Source organism: Neolamprologus brichardi, chromosome 20 (genome assembly GCF_056152115.1).
Source record: "Neolamprologus brichardi isolate AB-2024 chromosome 20, ASM5615211v1, whole genome shotgun sequence".
Taxonomy (NCBI): domain Eukaryota; kingdom Metazoa; phylum Chordata; class Actinopteri; order Cichliformes; family Cichlidae; genus Neolamprologus; species Neolamprologus brichardi.
This window is the reverse complement of record NC_142123.1, coordinates 9,459,598-9,483,360: the sequence shown is the minus strand read 5'-3', so window position 1 is coordinate 9,483,360 and position 23,763 is coordinate 9,459,598. Positions and strand designations below refer to the sequence as shown.

Sequence of the window (23,763 nt, the reverse complement as noted above, 5' to 3'; positions counted from 1 at the left end):
ACGTGTGCACCAGCCAGCACCTCGTCCGTATGGCATTTAGCTTTTGTATTAAGGCAAACTTTAATTAAATATAGGAACCCATCCATGTCGGTGGTTACACAGCCTTAAATGTGTATATTTGTAAGCTGTGACCATATTAACATGAAATACATAATACACCAAGGATGTTTTTGTTTTTTTGTTTTTTTGCTTTGAGAAGGTAAAGATGAAGTGCACTAGGCTTGGCTGCTATCTTCGTTTTATTAGGCTTTGCCGCGCTGGTGAGGCTTACTTTGCAGCCTGCATTCTAATGAGAGAGACAGCAAGGATGAAGGAAGTATGGAGGGGGTGCAGAGGGTGGAGGGATTGTGTAACTCTGTTACATAACACAATATGCACGGCCTCTCCGTCTCCGGTCCTCCTCTCTCTCTCTCTCTCTCCCTCTCAGCACCTCCAATAGAGAGAGACATGGCAGAACAAGCAGGAGGGAGAGCATGAAGGGTTTAAAAGGGTGCTGGTGTTAATGAGGGCGATGTGAAGAGATGTGCGCCTCGCTGGAAAATCATACTTCATTACGGCGCTGTTTCTAATAATGCCAGTGATGAGGAGAAGTTGTTTGGGAGGTGAGGGGACGAGGAGCGCAGACCCCCGGCTTGTCTTAGATTAAAACTCGGCCATCAAGTGGCATTCAAGTGGGTTTGCTGGGTAATTAAAGTCGATAAAATGTTATTGCTTTCACCCTCGGCCCACCTTCGGATGGCTGGGGTTGAACTGACAGGCATTTGCCAGGCTTTTTGGATGAGGACTGCTCACTAGTGGGAATCAACCTTGACACCTTAATTGCTGATTGCATGCATTACTTTGCTGATTATGAAACAAAGCAAATTTACAACATCATTTACTACTTTTCAGGCTGCTTTGCACCCAGTTTATAGCTCCCAGTACTTTTAAGTTTAGTGCATAATTTAGCAAATAAAACTTTTCTAGACAGTTTTGTTTTGTTTAGAAAGGAAGCTGGCGATTCTATTCAACATGTTTGATTCCGGCAACGTGACGTCATTTTATCGTAACAAATTTCATTCGGACTTCTTGTTCACACAGTCCAGAATAAACAAGTTTGTATGAGAAGACTGAAAAACACTCAGTGTTGCAAAGTTTTATTTTCTTGAAGAATAATCTAATACAAAATGACAAAAGAGCCAGGAAAGTTTCAGTTTCTTTCACACTCTTAAAGTATATTACAAAGTACAGCACAGGCAACATTTCCACTGAAGCTTCTACTTGTTTTTTCAAACAACTTTCACTTCATGAATAGTTTACTTTCACACAAAACGTCTCCTCCGTCTTCTCCTCCAGGTTGTTCACGTAGACCAGGATGTCCACTGATCCGGGACTCTGGCTCGTGGCAAACCGTAGTCCGATGGTGTAACTCTCTCCCCCTCTAATCTGAACATAGTAAAAATAACACATAATTTTATTTAGATCTTTATCTTTTTTTTCTTATTAAAGCTGACCAGTCTGCCCATTCACACGTTTAATAATAAATCCATCATTTTTGTTTTGAACTGCATTGTTCACAAAGATCTGCCCCAAGATAAAAACCCTGAATAAATGGCAGTCGCTGAGACCGATTTGGCAGCACAGTGTCTCAGTGGTTAGCACTGTTGCCTCACAGCAACTGACATGGCTTCCTGTGCTTGCTCTGGTTTCTCCCACGATCAAAAACATGCTGTTAATTCCATCGGTGTGCCCTGGACCATGGCTCTGGGTTTAACTAGGTGCTGGTCCCCAGGTGCTACGCTGTGGCCACCTGCTGCTCCTAATGCTTAGGTTGGGTTAAATGACTTTCTTGACAGGGATCAATAACACTGTCTGATGTTATCTGTTAACATTATTAAAGCTGTAAACCAGTTATAGATGTGACTCCCTTTTTCTAGACTAGATCATTTACACTAGATTAACCATATATACTTCACTGTGCTCATGTAGCCACGGTAACAGAGCCAGACTTCTGAATGAAAACCCCCCCTCATTCTTCTGAGATGAAGACAATGCCTCAGAGTGAAAAAATACGTATCCTACAACACATTTAAAAAACTGAAACCAATATATACCAAAGGTGACATCTCACAATACAATATTATCACAATACTTCACTCACAATACGATATTATTGCAATATACTGCGATAATATATATTGTGAGTTACTGATAGTACAACAAATAGTTGTAATAAATTGTTTGAAAATCACGTATCTGTTGCTGTCTACATAGACAGAAATTCACATTTAACATAATTCTATTTAATTATCACGTCAGCAATCTTCCTGTTCTGTATGAATATAACCAAATTATCACCAGCTCGCAGCCAGTTGAAATGAATCCCCTCAATTCAGACTGATGGCAACATGTTTGGAAACCCGAGCATTTATAAATGAGACAGCAATTATTTGCAAACCTTCAACAATCTCTCTGAGAGTGACTGCAGCCAGCCCAGGTCAGACTGGGGCTGTTTGCAGAAAGGTCACCTCCTATCAGGTGACCCAGGTATCGCCTTGTGATTAATCTTAGGCTCTAGGCAACATTTAGACACCAGAAGTTGTTCAGCTGTTTTTTTATGTTTTAACTTCTTTAACACAATTTATTTGGTATCTGTGTATCAATACAATGTCGCAATGCACAATATTGTGATACTGTTCTGTATTGATTTTTCCCTTACCTCCTAGCATATACAGAGAACCTACTTTACAAATTAAATACAATTGCCATACAAAAATAGTGAGCTCTGGTTCTTTCACATGGAAATACGCATCTAAGTGTTTAATCGCATGTTTTGTGACTCCAGTGACCTCATTTCAGTATCCAATTAATTTCCTTCTTCCATGCAGTAATTAGACAATAAACAGAGTCTATTTCAGTTAGATTTGAAGGTATTTTACTAATCTGACTCAAAAATGAAAACATTTCTCAGGACATAAATGACCCATATATGGAGCAAATGGTTATCCACACTGTTTTAATGCTTATCATCACTGTGGGCATCTCCTTTTCAGGCATGTCTAAAACACAATTATTAAATGAGGATGCACCAGTTGTTCTAACCTCCTGACTGCCTTTGTGTAAAGTCTAGTATTAGAATTTTTTATTTGTATGTTGTGATTTTTTTCTGTTCAGGCATCACAGTGAGGTAGATCTTTAACAGGTGTGTTTTTTTGTTACTTTCTCACTACTGTAGATTGACCAGAAATATTTCCTTCTACTCTCTGTAATAGTCAACAACAGAAATATGGGTCAATTTAGGGGATTTATGCTGTAATCTTTCCCACAAGCATGGCAGTATTGATCTCTGCTTCGCCTTTCCTCCTGACAGCTGGTTTTATCACGGTGAGGTAGTTATGTCAAAAAAGAGAAAAGTGTCTCCACATTTGCCTAATGCCACAGGCATGGTAAATTCTTTATAAGACACCTGGAGCTTCACTGACAAGATGGAAAAAACAATGGGCTGTTTTTCACTTGGCTCACCCCTCCTGTCTAATTGATGCAGTGTCTTCTGGCCAACAACAATGAGACTCTTTAATAATTTATGTGAAAACAGGCTCCCCTCGCCTCTCATTCATTTATTTCTTAATTTAAAATGATAGTTTCTCATTTGTTTTAGCATTTTATCACACCTCACTAAATTAAAGGCAATGACAGCAGTGACTCCAGTGTTTCGTGTCTGAATGTGAGCAAATCAGCTTTTAGAGGCACTGAGGCTGACCGCGCAATAATAAAACAGCAGCACTAATGACTTTGTAATATTCTTTGCATTCAGTTCTGAAAGCCGACAAGGAAGTCATTTACGGAGGAATGAGCAGTCAACATAAAAGACTAGAAATTATTGATGTCTTGTACTCACCTGTCAGGATGACAAGAAAGTCAACAGTATTGCTTCGTATACACACGACTCATACACTCATATTTTCTACATGTTTTTGGTCAAAACAGTAGCGTTGTTATGCCATAACCCATTTATGATTTTGACTGGGAGGGCATGAAAGCTGATGACAGGGCCTGATACCAGGCTAAAATCTCCAGAAGAAACTTGGGGAAAAAAATCCAGTACAATAATATCTAACCGCTCGCCTCCTACACGGTAGCTCCATCATATCGGTTGTAGATGAAGCACCGCTGGTTAAAGCTAATGTTATTGACATCAGCTACACCATCGTAGCAACATATGTACCATTACTCCGTGAAACAAAACTATCTGAGCAGCTTTTGTTAAGGAGGAGGGTTCTTTCCTTCTAGTCGCTAATTCAAGTATTGACTTTACTCTTAATGGTTTGTAAGAGAAGTGGACGGCCTCCAGTATCATTTTACCTGGAATTTATCCTCTTTGAACTGGAGCAGATCTGGATGGTCAGAGCGAAGCAGGAATGTACGGCTGCTGGTGTACGGATTGGTGTAGGTGATTTTTCTGGAACTGCCACGTCCACCGCCAACTGGAACACATACTTCAAAAGCCTGCAAATACAAACACACACACACGTGTTATAGCATCAAACCTTCTTGGGCACAGAGGAATGAGGGAGGGATTGAAATGTCTGAAAACAAGAGCTGAGAAAACTGCAGGATTCATCCAAGCGCACCAGATGATTTGATGAAGTATCCTACAAAAGGAAGCCCATGGCCCATGAGTAAATGAACTTGAACAGTTTGTAAGTGTGATCTGAATGTGATTTGATACTTCAAAGTAATGGTACAAAGCTGGCAGAATAAGCTGGCTGCCTGTGAACTAGTGTAATGAGCATTTGTACAGCGGTTCTTTTGGCTGCTCCCTTCTTTTGCCACAGTGGATGGATCTGCATGTTTCATTTGGCACAGATTTTACACCTGGTGCTTCCCTCACTTTTATCCATTCTTGGTACTGGCACTAAGAGTGCGCTAGCCTATGACCCCTTAAAGCTGGGTTTGTGTTCCTGCCAATCTCAAACCAGGGATCTTTTGCATTTAATGCAAATGTGTTAACCACTACACTACCACTACCACTAATGAGCATCTGTAAAGGGATGTCCACTGTAGGAAATACTTTCCTACAGTGGTTGGCATACACCTCACAGCAAGAAGATCCTGGATTTGAATTCAACAACTGTCTGGTGGCTTTCTATGCCGAATTTTCATGTTCTATCCGTGCCTACATGGGTCCTCTCCATGTACTCCGGCTTCCACCCACAGGTCATGCTCATTAGCTTAACTGTCAATTCAAAATTGGCTATAAGTGTAAACGTGAGTCTGTCTCTCTGTGCTAGCCCTGCAATAGACTGGAAACCAGTCCAGGTTGTGCCCTGCCTCTCACTCTTTGACAGCTGGGAATCCAACCTAGATAGGTCACCACACAGGGAAGACATACAGCTGCTTATTTCATGGTTTTAAAGTAATGTTTGGCAATCCCTGACTTAAAGCAAGATAACTTTATGTAATGCGAGATGATAAATAACCACTGCAATACCCTTTAAGCATTACAATTTCTTTGTTTTGTTGTCAGAGAAAATGTGATTGTTGTCAATCACTTGATTGTTTAGCATTTTAGGAGAAGTGGATATTTGATCAACTTAAATTGATTTCATAAATGTATATTTTTGCTGTGTAGTGCATAAGAAATATGATCTGTACACAACAGGCAAAAGAAGAATTTAGTACTTTACCTATAATGCATAAAGCATGATCCAGTCAGCCAGTTAGGTACACAGTCAATTGATTAGACATTTGATTGAAAGGCAGAGAAGAGCATTATTAAAGACAATTGGATCTAAGCACTGGTCTGGGATCTGCTGCTCTTTATAAAGGGATTGGGAATGTTGAGCTGGCCTTGGGAACTACCCAGATGATTCAAGTACTGAATCTGTTACAAATACAAGTACTATAAAAATAAAATCATGATGTCAAATCTTCTGTCTTCCTCTTAAATATTTTTTTTATTTCATACACTGATATCCTTCAAACGCATGTCCAGAATCCTTCAGAGCCAAAGCCAGTTTGCTGGTAGATTGTGGTGTGTTAGGTTAGTAATGGTTACCCCTGCTGGAAAGCTGCAGATGATAGCTGGTAATCTTCTTTCCGCACAGGCAGTATTACTCCAAGTGTTATGTAAAATTGAGGGTTCCCTTTTAAATCACTAGAGCTTCACAAAGTGATGACAAAATGAGAGGCAACCATAATGCAGTTTATTAACACAACACTGTTGCATAAGGAACACATTTGAAAGGCAAATTTAGGTCATTGACTAAATGCACACAGTGCTGTTAGGAGTACAGAGCAGGAGAGTCCAAAGAGTTGGAAAATCCCAAATCATTCTGAGATAATGAAATATACTCTACAACACTGGTGAGACAAAACTAGGTGGCACAAACACTTTTATTGTATTGATATTGTGGTAGATTATTGCCCTACAAGTTACCAAGCTAGGGAGCTAGCTGCTTGGTAGACACTGACCTGTTTTTCGAAAAAGACAAATGACTGACCTCCTGTAGGTGCCTGGGAAGGGTTAGCATGTTACCTTTAAGCAGAATCAAGCTTCTAGCTGTAGCTAGTGCTTTTTTCAGGGAAATGCATTTTGTTATTTAACCAACAGCAGTGCAAAAATGATTAAAACATTGTTCTTTAATGACTGGGAAGGGGGGCGCTCAAGTTCAAGGGAGACCTTTTATTAACACATCAACCACATTTGCAGCAGAGCGGTGTGATGAGCAGGTCTGTGTTTGGCTTTCAAACAGACACCTGGAACTGTATTTAACACACTGTTCTGCTGCTGCTGCTGCTGCTGACACAGTGAAGAAAAGGGTAAAAACCTGGGTTGCCAAATGTGCCCCGCTGGATAATGATGGCCACTCTGTCAGAAGGGCAACACAAGGGCCGATACCCATATGAGGAAACGATAAAAACACAAGATTTTTTTAGGGTCCTACCTTGGACAGCACAGGACGGTGAACATTGAGACAGAGCAGCCACGCGGTGACCAGCCGCTGCTGCTCCACATCTACCGCGTTCACGTACAGAAAGCGGCTGCCAGCCTGCCATGGCTGCACCTTCAGCTGGAGCTCCTGCACTGCTGCGGGAGGCAAAACAAACACACCCGCTGGGTCCACCTAAAAAGAAGGCGAAGGCCATTAAAGTTTATTGGGTTTGGCTGTGAGAATTAGAAATATGAAGGGGGGTGACAAAAAAGGGGGAAAGAGATGTGTCGACCAAGTGACAAAAAGAATGTGACAGTGTTCAAAGAGAAGAGATACATTTAATAAGAAATGGAAGAGGGACAGAATTAATGGGAAAAGATGCTTAACAGAGTCAGAGGAAGGTAAAGGAAGTGTGCAGATTAAAGGAGAGTGGGTGAGAGAAAAGGTGAATGAGGTTCAATAAAAACAGGGGGGAGGCAGACAATGAAATGAGAGAAGTAGAGGAAGGAAAGTGACAGAAATAAGAATGTGGGAATGAGATTTACTGTGCAGCTCCTTTTCAATCTGTTGAGAAAAGCATAGCTATTCACTGACGCTGAGCTTTATCCTGCTTTATAGAACTCCTCCAATGCATTCCACAGTGAGCTAACCTGCCGCGAGTCAGATCAAAGCAGCTGCTCATGCGTACGCCGAAATCTTTAAAAAATACATCTGTCGCTTTTTCAGCCAGTAGCCTATTTCTAAAGGTAAAACATGTTCGGGTCATACTGTATGCACCCATGGTGGTTGTGACAGTCTATCCCTTCTCTTTTTTTCTCCATGAATGCTATAAAATGCCCTTTTATTCCAACTCTGAGGAAGAAGTATTGTCATGCTCCCTCTACTCTCTTACTCAGTTATGAATAAGAAACAATCTATTAAAAATAGAGGGCAATGTGACACTCCTGGAGCATATTTTCACATGTTCAGAGTGCATAAAAGCCACTGCTAATTTTTTTCAAATTGTATCAAACTGGGTTCCGACATGATCTGGCATGAAGACAGGAAGTAACGAGGGAACCTAATAAAATGAAATGAAACCCAATGAAAAGACCTATTATGCTGTCAATCTGCATTTGCATGTTCTTGACAATGATTCAAATCTTAAACTGGAGGTATTATAAGGGAAGGAATTGCTTCCATTTTTTCCTTTTGCTGCTAAGAGAACAATTTGCATTAAATCACTTTAAATGAGCAACTTCAAAATTGCTCACGATAAAAAGATAATTTGTCAAGAATAAATCCCTCAACCTTTTTTTTTAGATAAGTGAGATTTATACATTTTTTTGTCCTGTATGTTGAGTGTCGTCTGCATCAGTCGGATTTTGTCCAATTGAAAAAGAACACAATACAGTAAAAGCCTAATTTTAGTTCGAACATGCCACTTTCACATATAAAAAATGCATCCAGACCCAAGCACCCTTGATGACTAAGATGCTGCTCCAGTCTCTGAACCACAAGCTAATGTTAAGTGGCGGGGGAAACAGAGAGTGACAGGACAGGGAATGTGTACAGGTGGTAGAGAGGGTGTAACGCATAGTTCATCACCTCAGACTACTACTGCTGGTTGCATGCTCTTGATCTCTTTTCAACTTGACTCAAAACAAGAATTATATATTCAGCTGAAGTGCTATGAACCCTGGATTAAATAACTAGATTTTTACCGTCACTGGGACTCATAAAGAATTGAACGGAGCTCTTCACTAGAGGTCTTCGTGGGTCTAAAACCAAAACCGGATCGATGGAACTAAATGAGCCCAATGTGCAAAAATTAATTTTAAACATGAAGTGCAACATGATCCTAAAGGGACCCACATGAAGCCTAAGGGAAGCAAGACCTCATCCAGCTGACTAACAGAGAGTCAGAACAACATCAGCAGGAGCACGATGCTCCAGCACTTAAAGGGCAGCTGTCATCCAAAAAAGCAAAAATACATGTTATTTTTCTTTCACTTCACACATCTGCCACAAAGCAACAATTTTCTATTGCAATGGTTGTGGTGCACACAAGATCTGAGCTACAGAAGAGGGTCAGTTTGGCTATGTCTATTAGACAAGTGGATCCAAGTGGCACAAAGCAGCTTTACCGACCTGCTTTTTAAAAAAAAAAAAAAATGTGTTGTTACTACATTATTTTTTTGCAACGAATAGCCAATCAGAGGAAAGGCGACTTAAACTAAAGGGGATGGGAGCTAAAACAGCTTGTTTCAGAGAGAAAATGAACACAGGGGTTGCACCAAGGCCAGGTATAGAGTAAATACAAAGTCTTTTGAGGAGTGAATCATTCAAAGGTGCTTTAGTGGAATCTAAGAATAAAAATATGCAGTGTGAAGTGAGCATAAAAGCCCACTTTAAACATTTTTCTTCACTTTTTTTTAAATCTTAGGTTTATAAAATAATGACTTCACTAGAAGATGTGATCGACACCATGAGTTGATTTTAGTTTTGATGAATCTTTAAATCTTGATAGAGGCCTGAATCCCACACTGCAGAGAACATGTGCACATTGTTTACAATTTCAAAATAGTGCGTTTAGTGACAATCGTACCTCAATCTCGCCGGGGTGTGATGAGAAACACTTGACCTTACGGATAGCCTGCGTTCCCCTCAGAACGAGTGACTGACAGCTCCGCTGGCCAGTCACACAGCTGACGTCCACACGCTCCAGGAAGTGCACGTAAATCTGCCAGATCTGGGAGGGCGCTGCCATCCACTTATCACTACAGAGGAAAAACATCATCAAGAACAATTAAACTAAGGCCCCCTGTAGATGCAGCCAGTGCAGCACGGGGTAAGAGATGAGGAGGGCTGATCTACGACTGTGCTAGCATTTTAATAAGCAGAGCCATCAACATCATCCTCACACTGCTGAGATGAAAGCAATTCAGTCTCAGTGGCCCTAGCTGACTCAGAGTGGGAGGCGATGCAGTCACCTACTCAGGTCTGCTCTGAGACAACAGCTCTCATAAAGCGTTTGGGGTTATTTGGAAGAGGATTCAAGTGATATGGGGTTTTGAGGGCAAACACGTCATCTGGAGGGTTGAAGCTAAGATATTTTCACAGTGATATTTTCAGATATCCATCCATCCATCCATCCATCCATTCGCTTCCGCTTATCTTTTTCAGGGTCGCGGGGGGCGCTGGAGCCTATCCCAGCTGTCATAGGGCGAGAGGCGGGGTACACCCTGGACATGTCGCCAGTCTGTCGCAGGGCCAACACACAGGGCCAACACACAGGGACAGACAACCATTCGCACTCACATTCACTCGCACATTCACACCTAGTGGCAATTTGGATTATCCAATTAACCTATCCAATTAACCTATCCCCACAAGCTGCATGTCTTAGGACGGTGGGGGGAAGCCGGAGTACCCGGAGAGAACCCACGCAAACACGGGGAGAACATGCAAACTCCACACAGAAAGACCCCGGCCTGGTGGAATTGAACTCAGGACCTTCTTGCTGTGAGGCAACAGTGCTAACCACCTTGCCACCGTGCTTTTTCAATATTTTCAGATATTTTTTTTGAAATGTTAGAAATCAAATCCAGATCAAATTCACAAATGTATTTGTGTGTAATTTGCTGGTAATCGGGTTGATTGCTCGACACCCCACTAATGCAAGGGGGGCAAATGACTGTGTTACAGCACTTGGGACTGGTTTATACTGCAGTATTAGAGGACAGTATTAGACATGAAATGAAGAAGCAATGTGTCTTCTGCAATATATTTTATTAGTAAAATAAATTAGCTATACAGTATGTGCTCTTCTTGATGGAAGCACGTTGTAATATAAAGGTTCTAAACCACAGATGTCAAACTCATCTTACATCGAGGGCAACACACGGCCTACTTTGATCTTAAGTGGGCCGGACGAATGAGCCTTTGTGTCAGCAAAAAGACATTTAACTACACATTTAATCCCTGAGATATCTTATCATAAGACAACAAAGTGCAGGTTCTGGTAGCTAATGTTTGCTCAATGAACCAAAAATATAATGTTTCATTTCTGCCATTTAATTGTTTATACTGTATATTACTTTATGCACGGCTGAAAGGGTTGTCTTTATCAGCTGGAAAAATTTTCCAAAGCTGTCCAGCGGATCAGATTGGAGTCTTTGCTGAGCCAATTCTGGCCGCTGGTCCTTATGTTTGACACTCCTGTTCTAAACATAACCATTAGTACCATTAGTAGTGCTATGCACATATCTGTGGTGAGGATTGTATATTGTGTGAAAGAGTGCATGTGAATGAGCATATGCATGAGGCAATCCATCATTTCCACTAAGTGACAGAGGAAAATGAGGAAAACAATGAAATCATGTAAAACGAGTCAAAATGCTTTTACATTCATGTCCTCAGAGTTAAACGACAGCTCTCTGATATTTAATAGAAAACAAGTATTTGTATATCACATTAAAAACAAGGTGTGCATAATCCTGACGGAGATTAGGCAAACTGGACGATGGACTGTGGAACTGCAGGCAGCCAGAGCATGAAACCTCAGTCTGATTAGTTAATTGATTCAAGCCTGCATGAACAATTTAATTAGTGCAAAGATGAATGCTTCTTCAGGCTAAGCTCTGTGTGTGTGTGTGTGTGTGTGTGTGTGTGTGTGTGTGTGTGTGTGTGTGTGTGTGTGTGTGTGTGGGTGTGTGTGTGTGTGTGTGTGTGTGTGTCTGGTCAGTAAATAATACATACGTGAAAACCATCACAAAGAACATTTTTATGTGTGGACTGGGACTCCCTGGCACTTTCAAGTACACATCTTGAGGCTCTCCTGGTGCCTACAGACAGAAACAGATAAAAGGTGGAAGAGTAGAGGGGAAAAAGAGGCAAAAATAAAAAAGACCCCACATTGGCACTAAAATAGTGTAAAGGCACGACACAATGGCAAGCCTTTTCTTCTATCAAAAGCTAGAGTTTTGTCCTGATTACGTTTTGTAAAAAAGAGACAAACTACTACGTGTCAGAAGCTCAACGAATTGCAGTTTATGTTGAATCCAGTCCTTCAAACAGAACTGGCTGATGATGGTTTTGTGACATTTTTCCTCACACTGTCAGTATGCAGTAGCTTGATTTGTTGTAGTCTCTGAGATAATGATGCAGACATATGTTTGCCTTTGACCTGCTTATTTTCCAATGTGTAAATATTAGATTGTATACCTATAGGATACTTACCTTGTAGTGTCCTGTGTTAGCACTTAACTATATTTACCTGAGGATTACATGACAACCTAATAAGAGGTTGTTGTTGTTTCTTTTGTGTGTGTGTGTGTCTTTATGGTTTCACTCCAATTCAGTGATGTCAGTTTGATGTGATTGCTGTGAATGAAGCCATTAAAAGAGCAAGCACGCTCACTTTAATGGCTCTTGAAAAGAAGTTTGGCTGGCTGTTTATCTGTGTTCACACTCAGGGAGGACAACACACAAAGAGACCAGTGCAGCTAGAATAAAGTGCTTTCCCTTCCAAACAGTTATCAGTTCAGTAATTAACCCTGTTAATATTTGTATGTTAATTGCAGAAGGAATTAAATCCAATGTCATTCACTCACCAGCATCCTTGTCTGGCAGATGATGTTAGGGTCACTGCAGCGCACAGAAACATGAACATCTGGGTTGATAGCTGGTTTTCCCAACAAGAGGCAGGAAAAAACGAATATAAGATCAATTTACTATTTACTATAAATTGTTTTTATTATAGTTCAGAACATCAAGCCAGTCATAAAAGCCAATCAAACATTTTCTTGATTTTAAACTTTTATTTCTTGCTTTCCATTTCCTGCTCTGCATCCAGATACTTCTCTCTTCTTATTACCCTTTTTGTTGACAGAAACTGCACTGATATTGAAAAGTTGTTTCTGTTGATATTTAGTAAAAACATAATAAAGTGAAGGCAGAATACATTACTCATTCCCATTTCCCACATAAGCTGTCAAAATTGTTTTCGCCTTGTGCGTGTGAACATGTGATTCACATTTATGCTCACACAGGAGAGTAAGTCAGTATGAGAACTGAAGGCATATTTTAATCTTCATTTGATATATTGATTAAAACTGGAATATATGCAAACGACTAATTTAAGCACAGTTCAGAAAGCAAGAAATATGAGATGAAGGACGAGGAATACTTGGCTCATGGGGGATAGCCAGGGTAATCTGTACAACCTGCAGGGTCATGCCAGACTGGCAGGCGGATGGCCTTTTTAAGGAAACAGAGCTCGGGGTGGTAAAGTCGGAAAGTCTGGTCAACGACATGGGGCGTTGGCTCCACATTCACTTGGCAGATGGCCATTGGCTTTCCATCTTCTGCTTTGAAAGTAACCTGTGGAGAAAAAGTGAAAACTCAGTATTATTAGCAGCATGTCACTTCCTCACCTGATAGTCTGATATTCTGTGCATTAAAACAGATTTTGCATCATGAGGTAGTTTAAGATCCATTAGAAGCTTCAAGTTACTACCTTGCATTGCAAATACATTACATGCACGGTAAGTTGTGCAGTTTGACCAGAGGGGTTTCTGGAAATTTAAAGAAGGTATCCACTACTGGAAACAAAAAAACTACATGTAGAAAAACTTTGGTAAAACAAATCTGTGTAGCAGGAATACATATCTTTCATCTATCGCATTCTAGTGTTTAGAGGTAAATCTAAAAGTAAACAATTGAAGTTTTGGAAAGTTCACTAGTAGTTGTGTAAGTCAAAGTTAACCAGGCTACAGCAAATACTTTCAACATAATCATTTTCTCTTCCAAACAAGATTAGTTAAATAGACTGATTTGAAACCTCTAGGGCTCCTGCGCTGCCAGATTTCTTACTGGCATTAATAGCCAGGTCGTGTTTACTAGGTAGTAACAGCACAAACTGGTTTCATTAGTTCAACAGGGCGTATTCCTTCTGATTTCTCTCTGTGTGCCATGTTTTCTTCCTGAAGCAGTCCATTTCTAAACAACATATACAGGCTTTTTAAAAACAGCCTTGGGGAAACGTTATATTAAAATTCACCAGAGAGTATTATGATGATGGAGAAAGCTGTACACTAGAATATAAAAGTTGCTTGCAATCTGACGGCTGAAACCCCCACAGACTGACTGAATGTGCTTTGAAGATCGCTGCATTAACATAGCCCCTAGGAGTTGTTTGAATCAACACAAATGTGTTCATACATATGTAGTCATTCTGCACGGTTATATATGATAACTGGCATATACATCAGAGCGGCATATGAAAACACACTGGAATTGCTCATTCCTGCTCACAAAGCGTCATATTTTAAGAAAACTAGTGTGTGCTAGTGTGACTTCACTGTCGGAGACAGTTTCTGCTACAGCTGCCGGGCCACAAACTGTAGGTCTGATAATCCAATCATCCATTCTCTTAACCACTTATCCAATTCAGAGACAGTGGAGTCATATGACAAGAGGAGGGTACAGTCTTTGTATTTGTAACACTTAAGTGTTTCATATCATCAAACAATAATATCAGACAAAGATAACCTGAATAAATGCAAAATTCAGTTTTTAAAAGATGATGTCATTTATTAAAAGAAAAAAGTTATCCAACCCTACCTGGCCCTTTGTGGAAAAGGTAATTGCCCATAAACCTAATAAGTGGTTCTTGGCAGGAAGAACTGCAATCGAACATTTGTGATAACCAGTAATGAGTCTTTCACATCTCTGTGAAGGAATTTTGGCCCAACTCTTCTTTGCAGAATTGCTTTAATTCAGCCACGTTGAAGGATTTTCAAGCATGAACAGCCTGTTTAAGAACATTCAAAAAGACTTCAATCTGATTTTAATCAGGACTACGCCACTTAAAAACCTTTATTTTAGTTTTTTAGGTCCAATCAGAGGTGGACTTGTATACTTGAGCTGCAGGGCACGAACTGATGGCTGACATTCTGCTTCAGGATTTTTATTTAGCAGAGAGCAAAATTCATGGTTCCATCAATTACAACAAGGCGTCCTGAAGCAGCAAAGCAGGTCCAGGCCATCACACTACCACCACCATGTTTGACTGTTGGTATGGCATTTCTGTTGTGCTCTTTTTATGAAATTCTGTGTTAGTTTTTTGCCAGATGTAATGATGTGCAAACCTTCCAAAAGTTCAGCTTTTGTCTGATTACTCTATTAGTTCCCAAATGTCTTGGAGATCATCAAGATTTTCTTTTCAGTCAGCAGTTTTCACCTTTAACTCTTCCATGGATGCCATTTTTGCCCAGTCTCTTTCTTATTGTTGAATCATGAACTCTATCTTAACTGAGAAAAGTGAGGTCTACTGCTCTTTAGATGTTGTTCTTGGTTATTTTGTGACCTCCTGGATGAGCTGTAGATGAGCCCTTGAGGTAAAGGAAGATTCACCACTGCTCTGAGTTATCTCTATCTGTGGCTAATGGCTCTCACCGTGGATCACCGGAGTCCCATAATGTCTGTCATTGACATCTATCAGCTCTATCAGTCTATCTGATAGAGTGATAGATTTGTCGACTTTGTTGCAAAGATTTCCATTTCTGAAAGGTTATAAACCATCCTGATATTTTTAGCCAACCTCTACCACAAAATAAGATCGGGTGATTGAAAGAACTTGAATAACACAAGCCAAATATTTTGATCAATAACTGTGAAGTGATTACTGAATTCAGTCACAATAATGTGTTACATTCTAATGCATCACCCCTGACACTGACAAGTCCAGGTAACAACTTAAAACTTTTAAAAAATGGTTTCTGTCCCACCCCCTCTTGCATTCCCACTTGCTGTGCTAGAATTAAAAAAAGATTACAAAATAAATAAACAAATAAAGCTGGGAACACTACAGCAACTGATTAAAACAGACTCAAATTTCAGCCACGAGGAATGCCCTACACTCTGAAGTTAACTTCCCACAATCTGGTCATTAAACACACCGCAGCTGTCCAAATCGTTGATGCGTCAGATTTGCAGGCTAATGCTGACCTACAAGAGCGGCCCATATCTGGCTCTGGTGATGTGTGCTGACTGACAGCCGTGCCAAAGCTGGCATCCTGACAGCGCTGCTGTTGGGACTTGTCAGTTTTAGCGGGACACAGATTTGATCCAGACCCGACCTCTTTGACCTCCTGACAGGATTTTTGCTCATAGCAGCAGTGCTGACACCGGCACACAATACGCACAAACTGCAGGCAGACACACACACACGCACGCTTGGCAGACTGGCAAATATTTCATCAGCCTGTGCAATGTGAGAGCTTCTGGGTACTGTACTCTACACCAACAACAGGATTATTGTAAGGTCCTGCAGGTTAGCGAGAGGTGATGATCTTGTTTTTCAGCACATTCAGGCTATATTCCAATAACGTGAGATTTAAGCTCCAGTATTTAACAAGAAGCCTTAAGTTTCGTTTTTAATGAATTCCATAAGAAACAGCATTTAATTTTAGTGACAACTGCAGCAAAAAGAATATTCTTTCACGTGGTGATATGGAGCACTTATCTATAGTACAGCCCAACAAGCCTGTTCACAGTGTTTCTCCCTCCTCTAACCGTCTTACATATTATAAACAGCTGAATAAGTGCTTAATACTGTCAAATAACTTCAGAGTAATACTGTATATGCATGGTTCATTTAAAGTAGATTAACCGGACGTGTCAAGCTGTCGTCTAGCCTGGGATAGTTTAACTCTCCACCCTGACATTTGCCAGTTGGAGAAGATAAACAATGTTCAGTAAGATAAAAGTGATTTTCAGCATATAATTTTGCTTGACAATCTTGTCTGGCTAGCGTAACTTTTTTAATAGTCGACACTTCAAAGTGTTCTTTGTGTCTGTGCTGTGACTGTGCAGGAGAGAATAGGAGAGGAGAGGAGGGAGGAGGCGGTGCACTGCCACTCCTCAGAGAGTTGTCTGGGAGTGCAGGTACAGTGGATGTTGTTAGACTTTGGGATCTAGCAGGAGGTTAACCCAACTAAACTGCAATCACAAGTAGAGATGGCACGATACCACTTTTTTATGTCCGATACCATAAATTTGGATATCGGCCGATACCGATATGAATCCGATATAGTGTGTTTTTTAATTAAAACTGTTTTTTTAATATCTTGCTGCATTTTGTATAAGTTCAAATTCAAGTTTAAAAAACGAAAAAACACTAAAGCTATTCTGTTATACCTGTATGCAAAAAATACACTGCACCCAAAATATTTCATAGTTCAGCAATACTGATCAATCTAATAAACTTAAACCTACTCCATCCTCCCTATTCTGGTATTTTAAAGAGTAAGCAACCTAATTAATAGGGTTGCAAACTCCCAGCAAAAAAAAAAAAAAAAGGGAACCACCCCCCACCCTCCACCTCATGATGCTTAATCGACGTAATCAACTTTAATTTGATGCAGTGTGAAAAGAAAAATGCACAGAAATCCATTATTTTTCAAGAATAATTAAATAGATTCAACATCTTTCTTCAACAGAAGTGCAGACTGCACAGATGGCATCTTCCCAAAGGAAAAAGTACTATAGCTTACTAGGGTATATTAGACTTAATAGTTACTATATACAGTAATGGACTTCTATACTTTTTACATCAGATTAAAACTTTGGGTGTAAGATTCAGATAATTCACTATTAAAAACTAGACATTTTAAATGAGAATAAGAAAGAAAAGTATGTCTTTGTGCCCCCTTTTCCCTGTTCATGCCCTATCGGCCCCCCTGGCTAAACTTTGCTAGATCCGCCCCTGCACAGTTACCAGCCGTCAGCTAAGTAGAAAAAGATCGTGGTATACAAAGTAATATTAAATAAATTCTAACAACAGTTTATCAAGCTTAAACGTGCTGCTGTTGTTCAGCCGCTGGTTTTCCTCTTTAGGCGATAAATAAACAAGAGAGACAGACTAGCGACAGAAAAGCCGATCAGCTGATCATTAATCAGTTTCACGATTGAAGTAGCAGCAGGAGAGGGAGGGAGAGAGAGGCACTCGCTCCATATATCGGTTGGTAAGCTTAACGCTGGAATGCTTCACAAACATTCAGAGATTACACACTTGCTTTACTTCTCTCTAGGATAACTTTCTCGGAGATGAAATGCCAGTTTGGTAGCGTGGCTCCAAATGCTGAACCAGACAACAGATCTGGCATGCCACAGCCGCTCTATCACGTGACGCACACTGCTCCGACGTGCTACGGTTATGAGCCAAGTTATGCCATGTCGCAAGTTTTGTGAGCTGCTTTTTTAATGGATCGGATTACATTTTTTATTTCTCTCCAATATCCGATCGAGTAATTTAGGTCAGTATCGGACTGATACCGATACTTAATATCGGATCGGTACATCTCTAATCACAAGCTTTATAATATATGTCGAGTTTAAGGCGCTTTCATCTTTCTCAGCTCACCTGAAGCAAATGATCAGTTTATATAGCCAAATATGGGGAAAAGTGTAGATCTCACTTCTAAAGCTTGCGTTACGGCAGAGAAACATTTACATTACATGGAAGTGAAGAGCAGATGCACTCTGCACTTTAAATTCAGCCTGAAGAAAAACAAATCAGGAACTGAGAGGCAAAAGACTTCAGATATATAATATAAAAATGGTTTAAAGCATAAGTAACACATTCTGTACCTTGATAGTTTTGGCAGCAATAATATTGGACAGATTCTTCTTGGCCACCTGGGAACCTCTGGCTGTAGCCTTCAGGCTTGGTCCCTGTGAGGATTTGATAAGAAGCCCACATTTGTTATCAAAAATGAACATCTACCCCAAAAAAAACATAGCAAAAGAGCACAAAGAAAAATTGCATTTGCACATCCAGTAAAAAAACTGTATACAATCACGATAAGCAGAATATAACCAAAGGGTTTAAAAACTACCTTCATCTAGAAGAAGATAAGAGCGCAGCCAATCTAAATGACTTTTATTTTGTACTGTACTTCTGGCATCAAATTAACTACAAACACTGGGTTGGTTTTATGTGTGTAAAACGTGCCCTTGAAATAGGTCGGCTTTGGTTACAGAAACCTTGAGGTGTACTGACATTTATACGACTGTTACATAAACTTTCATCATGCTCCACCTCTTACTCCCATTTTTTTAAATGACATAAAATCAGTATATGAAAGAAAATTGTTTTTATAGGTTCACACAAGTTACTTTGATCGTTCATCTGTAGTGATGAAATATGTGGTGACTGCTTCTTACTGTAAGACAAATCTAAACATTTTAAGGACTCAAGAAAAACGACTGATTAAAAAAAATATATCTAATTTTGTCTAACATCCTGCAGCCAGAAATAGTGGTTTTTCCTTACAGAGCAAGTTCACACTTTATAAAACATGCTGTGAGAGTGCACCTTTATTCTCCACCGTACCTGAAGGGCCATGGTGTGGTCGCAGAGGAAGCTTTGGTATTTCAGGGGCACGTGGAGGCTCTCTTTGGGCCGGAGGTAAACCCTAGGACCTGGAGCACCCTGCTCTGAGTGGAACATGTTCTCCTCCAGCGGGGTAGGAGTTCTGGTTAGCGCTTTGAAGTAACGCCACTCCTCAGTGTTTGTGATGACACTGGATGAAAAGATTAAAGGCCACAATTGAGATGAAAGGAGGCTTTTACATATTTTTAAAGGGATCCATCTACATAAATACTACAGCGTTTATTACAAGCTATGACGAGATTGTGCCGAGAGGAATATAGAAGAATAAACCCTATGCTGAAGAGTCAACTAAAATCAGGTGCAAAAAATTAATGTAGAGAAGAAGAAGCATTGAGTTGTCATTTGATTGTATATTTAGAGTCAACCGCCATCACTTTTTAAACTATTGTAATTATTGTATTTTTTAATTACTGAAGTAAATGTCTCATTTAGATAAAGCTGTCTTTTTCAAGAGTGGCCAGACCAAGAGATTGGAGAGCATTGTAACAACCACCCACAAATCCCACAGCACACAAGTGAAGCAATATCCAGTTCACAGAGATCGGAAGATCGAGGTCACAACAGTGACAGACCAAGAATACAAATTTTTCAATCCTCAAAAAAACTGACTTCAAGCCTCCAATAATACTCCACTCTGACAATTTTATGTCCTTCTGTAGATTATTCTAGGTGACAGGGGAAGTATATTTATAGTGGAACTAATATGCTCATTTCCAGCTCCATAATTTTAGTCTTGGATTGAACAAGAATAGCTTTGCATGATTCATAGTTTCCCCCAGAAAAGCTAAATTTATCTAAAGCCAGGCCCTGGGGCAAGCCTTCATTTTAACGACAATTTAGCTTTACCATTAAGATCACACTCCCTTTAAGCCAGATTTGTTCTGATTGGCTGCCCCTTGCAAACAGAAGGTCCAACAGTTGGTTCAAGAGCCGTGTGCCTGAGATGACCATATTAGGCATATCTGCTCTCAGTGACGTATTACAGAGATAGAAATAATAAAAACAAACTGCCTCAAACAGAGTGCTTAGATAAGTACGAAAACTTTGGGGAACAGAGCGTGCATGCATATATGCTAGCATAATGATCTGAGACTCGTTTCAAGGCAAAAGTAAAAAAGAGAGAGAAGAACCAAAGATCCTTTACATACTGACCACACCGTTAAGACACCTATTTGCATATAAATCCCACAGAGCACTAAACGTTCACCCCCCTTCACTTTCTGAACTAAACAGAAAAAATAGTACTGACCTCTCACAATTACAACTTGAATCTCGCAGTGTAAATTTCACTGCAGTGCAAGTGACAAAAATTTCACGGCCAAGAGTTACACCGCTTGCACACAATTAGTTGCTTTTAATTATCAACAGTAGACAGGGGGAAAGGTGTACAGGGGTCAGTGAAAGTCTCCCTTCTACTCCTCAACAAATGGATTTCCAAGGAGAAAAGTGAGGAGCAGATAACACATTCCAACCGAGGGAGGTCTGTCTCTACGCTTTCCTCTTCCCTTGAATGCAAAAATTTCACACACAAATGCATAAAGAGGAGTGCTGGTTTAAACTTCAAAGGTTTCAAGCCACGGGCATGGAGAGGGAAATGTCTCTCAATAGGAGAGTGAGTTTATGAATTTTTCAGGGCCCCACCTCGCTAACATTAAGGAGAGATGCAACAGGCTATTCTATGAAAATTATTTGGCTATTCCCACCTGTGCACTTGAAATAAAGGATTTTGCCTTCGGCTCATCCCGGCAGTGTTTGTCCACCTGAGCCTCAAACAAAGACCACAGGCTGATAACGCCTTTAAAGAAAATAGAAAAATGGAATGAGGTAATGAGGAAAAACAGGTTGAGAGTAAAAAGGGAGAAGGAATAAAACGAAGACGATAATTAAAAGGACAGCAGGAGAGAAGGGTCGAGAAAGCAGAGAGGAACATGGATAATGAGAGCGTGAAAAGTAATGAGATAGAAAGCAGTTGGATGAAGCAGAATTCTTTCTGTCTCTGTTAGCCACCAGTCTTGGCTCACGCTGGGCTCTGTGAGGCCAAGTGTGAAAAGTAGCCATGAAAATGGATGGCAACAGGTAGCAAACCTTTCCTCCATGTCAAGAGGAGCCTCTGGGCTTGAAACCACTGCAAACATCAAAGCCACAGCTAGCCTAGCCTGCCACTAAGTACTCTCCTTTCAAAGTCTGATGCTCAAATTTCAGTGAAAGGTTAAACTTGTTTTTTTTCTTGTTTGCTCCTGCAGAACAAAGAGCTGACCTGGGGACCGGTTTACATTTTCAAGAAAGCTCCTTGTCAATTATTTGGCCACAATATAGACAAGGAACTAGGTGCAGAGTAACTCCAGTGCAATGGCCAAACTGCAATTCATAGAGTGCGGGAAAACACAGGCAATCAGGCCAGTTTTGTTGTTTTTGTACACCTTCCGTCCCTTTAAAGACACTAAAGAGGACTACTGTGAGCAATACTTAACCTCACAGTTAAGGAAAACTGTATTGGCTGTTATATACATTAAACAGTATATGGATAAAAGATGAGGGCACCAATTCTTTGTAATTTGTCACCAAACTATATTTCATCCATGAAACTTTCCTGTAGCATTTAAAGTTTGTCAAGGTTTGCTCATTGTGCTTCCATTCATTGTAGTGGTCTTGTGATTACTTCCACCAGCGGGTTCACCTTATATTAATGTGTCTTGTTTTTTTATGTCCTAATTCCTTTAATGACAGTGTATACATTTGTGTTAGCATATGACAGGCTGTTATTTGTACTGAAGACAAATCATACTAACACAATGAATGCAGCAATACTAACTATACAGATTACTTTCTAAGAGCTGTCATCCTAAAAGAGCAGCTTGCGGGAAAGGTGTTTTTTTTTTTGTATGAACAAAGAGTTTAAGATCTGTCAAAGAAAACAAATTTATCAATCAGATTTCCGCTTCCAAATAACATTAAGGACAGAACTTGCAACAAAACTATGTGACAGTCCAGTATTTCTTGCAACATGTTAAAGAACACAAAAGACTGAAATGAACCCAGTTAATATTGATTTTATATAAAATTTCCCTCTTGTGTCTGTGGAAACAGCATTCACATGTACACTACAATAATCCATATCACAGCGCTGCTTATCTATGATTAAATACCAGTTTTATAAAATAAAAATGTGTCATTAGCAGTGCCTCACACTATGCATTTGTTTCATAAAAAGGGGCTGCAGGAAAAGCGCATCCAATGCTGGCGCTTGCTCGTTAATTTACACATTTCAGGGCTCTTGGTAGAGGTGACAGACGGTTTGGTGTAAAGTGTCACACCGTCTCATCAAGAAATGAATAAACTAACAGGGTGCTAAGCCAGCAAGAGGACAGATGCAGGGATTGATGACTCTCAATTAGACCTGCTAGGCCCGGTGGCCGGGCTAATGCCATAATGAGTCATCCAGAGCGCACTGCAGCATTTGTTGATCAACGTGATATATCCTAATCCAAGCTCAGGCATGAGCAGAATCACTAACAAAAGACTCAAAGAGAGGGGATTAACTATGATGCTAACTGAAGGAAACAAACATCAGAATGGGTGATTCAGGAAACATCAGCCACAATGGCTGCTATGGGCAGATTAAAGAGGGTATTTAGCATCTCTCGAACATAATGTGTGCCTCTGTGTCAAGGACAAGTGATTGTGCTGTGGAGGGAATAAAAATATTCTTTTTTCATGGCCAGACATGAAATTACGCAACATTGTTTGTTACACCCAGAAATATGGTGGTGTTCTGTGGTCTAGACATACACTAAAGTCAAAGCCAGTCCCCTTAATTAGAGATTGACCGAGATAGGATTTTTAAGACCAAATGAAGGTGTCATTCTAAACAGCATCATGGCAATGTAAAAATGCCACTGATGCAACAATTATTAGTAAAATTCCTTTTAACTCTAAACTTTCTTGATATTCCTCAGTCAGCTGTAACCATAACTGCAGGGCAAAGTGGAAGCATTTGAGACTAAAAACAGGACTCCTGTAATAGTAAAGTGCTGATTGTTGTTAAGATCTTATCTTATGTTAATGTTTTTCACAGCTATATTTAGAAATGATCTCAACATCTATCAAACATTTACCATAGAAACCAATGTGCACATGAAATGAGGTGTGAATGATGTCACTGTTTTCTTACTGTAACAAAGCAGATGATCGTCAGTGTGAGAGATTATTCTCTCATCCCCCATCCTCCAAGAATTACAAGTTACAGGTTATCCACTGCAGTATATATAACTATGTCAGTGCATCATAATACTGTAGATCTGTTGAAGTGACTGCACGTACTGTAGGTCAGACTTGTGCTGTGCAGAATGTAACTCAGGAGAACCTGTTGAGATTTGGGTGATTAGGGTGTGTAATTAGACATGAAGTCAA

The 23,763-nt window shown here is 40.1% G+C and overlaps 1 protein-coding gene across 2 annotated transcripts in view; it reads right to left on the bottom strand.

Moving 5' to 3' along the window:
• Positions 1 to 1,127: 1,127 nt before the first annotated feature.
• nphp4 (nephronophthisis 4) overlaps positions 1,128 to 23,763 on the bottom strand; it is a 166,242-nt gene continuing 143,606 nt past the window's right edge. For both annotated transcript variants that reach the window (XM_006785366.2, XM_006785367.2), the window contains exons 21-29: positions 19,294 to 19,483; positions 18,549 to 18,632; positions 13,121 to 13,277; positions 12,509 to 12,579; positions 11,655 to 11,740; positions 9,502 to 9,673; positions 6,927 to 7,106; positions 4,342 to 4,485; positions 1,128 to 1,425 (exon numbers count right to left, since the gene is read on the bottom strand). In XM_006785366.2, the coding sequence (XP_006785429.2) occupies positions 1,285 to 1,425; positions 4,342 to 4,485; positions 6,927 to 7,106; positions 9,502 to 9,673; positions 11,655 to 11,740; positions 12,509 to 12,579; positions 13,121 to 13,277; positions 18,549 to 18,632; positions 19,294 to 19,483 (1,225 nt within the window). In that variant the 3' untranslated portion in view covers positions 1,128 to 1,284. The remainder of the gene's footprint in view (positions 1,426 to 4,341; positions 4,486 to 6,926; positions 7,107 to 9,501; positions 9,674 to 11,654; positions 11,741 to 12,508; positions 12,580 to 13,120; positions 13,278 to 18,548; positions 18,633 to 19,293; positions 19,484 to 23,763) is intronic.